Source organism: Wasmannia auropunctata, unplaced genomic scaffold, assembly GCF_000956235.1.
Source record: "Wasmannia auropunctata unplaced genomic scaffold, wasmannia.A_1.0 LD336116.1, whole genome shotgun sequence".
NCBI classification, from domain to species: Eukaryota; Metazoa; Arthropoda; class Insecta; order Hymenoptera; family Formicidae; genus Wasmannia; species Wasmannia auropunctata.
Window position 1 is genome coordinate 4,525,729 of NW_012026774.1, and position 5,288 is coordinate 4,531,016.

Genomic DNA, 5,288 nt, shown 5'->3' on the forward strand with positions numbered 1-5,288 from the left:
TATATATATATAGATATATGTATATATAATGTAAAATGATATTATAAAAATTGTTGACAAAATATTTGCGTCCGCAAAGAGGAAAAAACAGATTTATGTTTATCCATAAATTCTATGTGAACTATTATCAATTAAACTTCACTGTGTTGCCCAAATACATTGAAAAGTCACCGAAATATGGAATAAATAACTAGATTGCTGTAGATAGATTGATTCTAAAGTTTTAAGAGAGCATAAATGTAAATTAATAGTGTTAATTTAATTTATGGATTAGTGTGTTCTAATGGCCTTCGTGCTATTAACGCTAACGGCAGCATAATATATTTCATTACATTGATTAATATATAATAATAAACATCGTCATGCATTATCTGGTCATCATATTAGATTGGCTACCATTGATTCTCATCGAGATTAAAAAAATCTTCTATTAGAGATGGCTACGAATATTATCTGGCTGACTGCCGGTAGGGCGAACAATGCTGCTAAATTTGTCGCGTTGTTGATACAGAGACGAGTGCGTGAAAGAAAGAAAAGAGAAGCGTTTGTCATTCGGATTTGCCATTAGTCGTTTATCGCTCGCGAATGCTTACTGTAGGACACAAACACAGTTTTGACATTGCCACTGCTGCAAATATGTACGTTACCTATTATAGATTTAATATTATTTATATTTGTCCCTCATAATCATGCGATCGTACGTTATTTATCGTCCTAATATTTATTCGCAGACAGACGCGTCGAATTGTGAAGATATCTTCTGAGAATTGATATCGTTATTTTATATTCTCGTTGTTAAAGTTGTGAGAAATATTATAACTTTTATTCGTGTAGCCTTTATTCGATTGTAACGCCGGATAAACGAGATCGGATGACAGATTTTTGACTTTTATCTTGAAATTCGCTCATCAACTGTGGTTTTTCGGGAACGTGATTGCTCGTATGAGCAATCACTGCACTTCATTTAAGGAACTTGAGTCTTCGATCCGCTTATCCGTCTCTTCGAGCTTGTTCATTGTCCGTTATCGTACATTTGCAATAGTCACCCAATAATCTTAGCGGCGCTCGAACGATACATAAATTGCAAGAAACAATCGGTTACGTAGGCGTAACCTCTCGTATCTTCGTTAGCATGGAGTGTGAAGCACACTAATTTTGTGATATGCATCACCTGTTGGTACAAATGATACAAGTTATGACGTACATATTTGTAGAGACGCAATATCTGGGGCGAGGAAAAGGTAGGCGTGTAGGAGGTGGTCCTTCTCTGGCGAACAACTTGTAGGTAACACCCTCGTTAAACTAGAATAGGGTTACGAGTTCTCTCTGATATTAAACATTCCGTAGTAGAGCAGATTACATATAAGACTAGCTGTGATGGAAAAACTGAAAAAAAGAGTGTTATATTATTACCAGCTGCCAGTACATGAAAGATGACACGAGACGAGCCACATTTGATAGAATGTAAAATTGTAGGATTTATTTGCGCAGGTAAAGTAAAGTGCTTGCGACGACATACGAAAAGTTCGGCCGAGGCGACGAGAGATCGAGGAAGGAAACAGAAGCTTTATCAATACGCAGATGGTTAAATTTAACATGCCCCAGTTAAGTACGTTACAGGGCGATCTTTATTGCGCACACAATGATATATCCGTGTTGTTTTTATCATGGTAGGGGGTATACGACAAGACATCAGGACGAGGCCGATTTCTCTTCCTGTGTAGAACGCGTTTAATTTCATGGAACAAGAATCTCCTTGCGTATATTCCGGTAAGAATCAAATATAGGTGAAAAGAGCACGGAGAAAGTCACGTTATAGAAGAGCCACAGCGTGAATCAGCCAGTCTAATATAAGTTCTCTTTAATGTAACATTGATTTAAAGTGTACTGTCTGTTACATTTTAGTAATCACGTCGATACTATTGTGCGTAGAGTTTGCAGAGTTTTTACGTCGAAAGCGTTATTTCGACAGCGGCCCTGTAGTGTTTCCTCTAGTAATCTCTTATCCGATGTAACGAAGAATATTTCAGGAGTATCTCCGATTAAGAGGTATTCCTAAAACGCAGATAATAATCAATTACTTGGTATAGATATATTTTTGAGAATTCAAAAAATTATAACAGTAAGGGAAAAAAATGTAAAGAATTTTAATAACGCCTTTCTGACCCGTTCTGACGTTAATGGATTTGCATTTATACTCGCTTCCAAAGATTGTCACGCTGCATAACATCCATTGAAGAGCGAACGAAACACAAATCACGGTACGCTGTTATCGAAGTAATACCCTCGGCGGAATTTTCCGATGTTGCTTAACGGCGTAAGTGTATATGCGTTACTGCATCAGCACGCGCGCGCGCGCGCGCGCGCGTGTGTGTGTGTGTGTGTGTGTGTGAATGTATGTTTGTATCTTCGACATCTTACGTAGTATCGAGGTATTTAATGATAACATCAATATGATAACAAGTCGCACGGTTCCGCGTGTAAACTCCAAGCTGCACGAATCGGTCCCCCATGCGCGGTCAATAGCGGTGATGATTTTGTCATAAAAATATCAGGTCGACAATCGACATGCCGCAATATATTAACAGCAAGATATTACATGTTACGTATTGGTGACAAAATATTGTATCATGTGTAACGACATATTGATTCGCGATGGAGAATTGTTCAGTCCTTTCCGAGCCAACGATTCCAAGAGAAATCACTACCAGCGCCATGCATCCCCCTTTAAATTTCTCATTCAAAGATCACGTGATCAGTAAATCGTCGGGAGAAGACGATTGAAAAATATTTCTCGCTTATTTTTACTACATTTCGAAGGAAATCGAGTAAGGATCACGATTCGATTCCAATCGGGATCGCGGGAACGGAAAGAGACGGATACACTCGCACGCGCGTCGTTTGAGGATTTTTATCCGACGAACGATTGGCGCGGCGATCTCGCAGCGGCTGCATCTGCACAAGGTGGCAAAAGCAGTATTGGTCGGCCAGTTAATGTTACCTACGAGTTGTTTAAGCGAGAGGATGATGTGTTACGATTAGATAACCGGCAGTCGTCGCCCGCCTTTGTTAGGAGAGTCTTTTATTTTTTCATACAGCGCTTTGTTTTGTACAGTTTAAAATATATTTCTCCGTTCCAAGAACCCGCAGTAAAAGCGCGAGAGAGGATCGCGGCGCGATGGGTAACACGCGTGTACACGTCGCGTCGTTGTTAGTTGTACCACAGTACACAGTTAGCGTGTAGATTGTGTGTAGCTAGTTTCTTAAATCTTTTACGGAATTACATCACTGCGAGTTTGAGCAGGTTAAAAATTATAATTGATCGACTCTATCCGAGACAAAAAAAGAAAGATAGATAGGAAAGGAAGATAATTACGTATCTGTACACACACGCGTGTACTCTCGCACACGTGTGCATAAGAATGACACGGATGAATTAAGGGAGGAAACGTAAAATTATATAACTCTCGTAAAAGAAATATATATATATAAATATAAATATTAAAGAAATGTGGAGATGTAAGCGTAGTAATCAGGGAACTGTAGGAATTGCATTGACTCGCCTCAATTCTAACTATGACTATTGTTACAGTAACTATTAACTGAATTTGACACTCATCTCCGCGCGGAGGGTGACTCGCGTGTCACGTTACTTGGCTGTGTGTGTTAGGCTACATCGTAAAAAAAAATCATGTTCCATCGTATTTTCACCACTCCACTTCACATTAAGCTCCATTAAACCGGATGCGAGATGAGAAAGAAAGAGAGAGAGAGAGAGAGAGAGAGAGAGAGAGAGAGAGAGAGAGAGAAACGGATAATGCAAAAAGAACCGCCAGGACGATGGCATTCAGAATCGCGTTTTATGCCAAGGGTAAAAAAACAAAAAGAGAATAGGAATCTTCTGCGTGTCACCCGCACTCCATACCCTTTAGTGCCATATCGAACCCTCCCTGTCCCCATCTTATCCATCTCCTTCCCTTGCCACTCATCGGCCACTACACTTGTTAACGTTTGACAGTAGAACGTGTTGTTAAAGAGATGTATAATCCTGCGCGACACACGCGCAGGCACGTTTTCAATAAAAAAAAGTCGGACTATATCATTTATTTCACATTAATATACATAAACAGCATTGTTATGGAGCATATTAGAGATACTTTATCATACACCTGTTCTTAGTTTGCAGTATGTGGAAAAGGTAGAGATTCTTAGCAGCCAAGGATATTGTAGAAAAGAAAGATTAATAAGAGAAGGATTAATGCAGAAGGGGAATAGTAACAGGCCGCGTGTTCCGTTATAATATGCGCTGATTGCTGCAAATTAAGAGGGATGTTATATAATGGAATACTTTGAATTCATGATGTCGCGTTACACGTTCGCGTATCCTGATGATTTTACACAGTCACATGTCCTGTTTCAGCTTGCCCGATGTTTGACTAGCGGTAATAACTGAAGTTAGAAAATGCAATAGAGCGTCTGAACTGATTGGCATATACATACATGCACGGCGAATTTGACGAATTAGTTTAAAATTAACCGTCGCAATTGCTGCCGAAGAAAAAAAGAAAAGAGAATAATCGATTGTGAAAGTTTACCTCAGGCAAATTCAACGATATCGCTCAAACAAAAGCGCGATAGTTTTAAAGGTCACTGACGCAAAAAAAGTGTTGCATTAAAGACGTCTGTATCAACGGATCGTAGGCCTATACTGATTGACCATTAACAGATTGAAAAAGAAAAGGAATTATAGGCATATACAAGTAGATTGTTCGAGATTTATCATATATCGGTTAATTATTGCTTCAGAAAAAATGTTGCATTTGTCTCTATAAAGAATTTTCTCTAATTGTTAGTTTACTGCCACTTTTTTGCAATTGTTCGCTATAATCAAATATTTAAATAATAGGGCGAATATATTTACCGATAGCCAAGGAAATCAATGTAAAAAACGTGATATATATATATACATATATATTACGCTAAAACACATGTTACACTAAGATATCGCTATAGAGAACGTTCAAGAGAAAAAAAAGGAGTTTATTTATCGCATTGATCGACAATAGCAGAGGCGAAGTTATTTATATAGTACGAAAATATAAAGATTATCGGAGATCACAGGCACAACTCGAAATCATTCGATTAAACGCGACTCGAGATATTTCTCATATCACGATATCTTTGTTTTTTTAATTGTCTGCGACATTCTCATAAAGTAGGACGCATCTTCAATTGAGAAATAAAAAAAGAAAAAATAAAGTAAAATAATAATAATAATATATATATAC

The 5,288-nt window shown here is 38.0% G+C and overlaps 1 protein-coding gene across 4 annotated transcripts in view; it reads left to right on the top strand.

Moving 5' to 3' along the window:
- The window catches only part of LOC105448089 (RNA-binding protein Nova-1), a 21,397-nt gene extending 16,242 nt beyond the window's left edge, over window positions 1-5,155 (top strand). For 3 of the 4 annotated variants that reach the window (XM_011686451.1, XM_011686462.1, XM_011686456.1), the window contains exon 6: window positions 1,492-5,155. In XM_011686451.1, coding sequence (XP_011684753.1) covers window positions 1,492-1,589 — 98 coding nt within the window. In that variant the 3' untranslated portion in view covers window positions 1,590-5,155. The remainder of the gene's footprint in view (window positions 1-1,491) is intronic. The other variant, XM_011686470.1, reaches the window with a different exon arrangement.
- The last annotated feature ends 133 nt before the right edge of the window (window positions 5,156-5,288 follow it).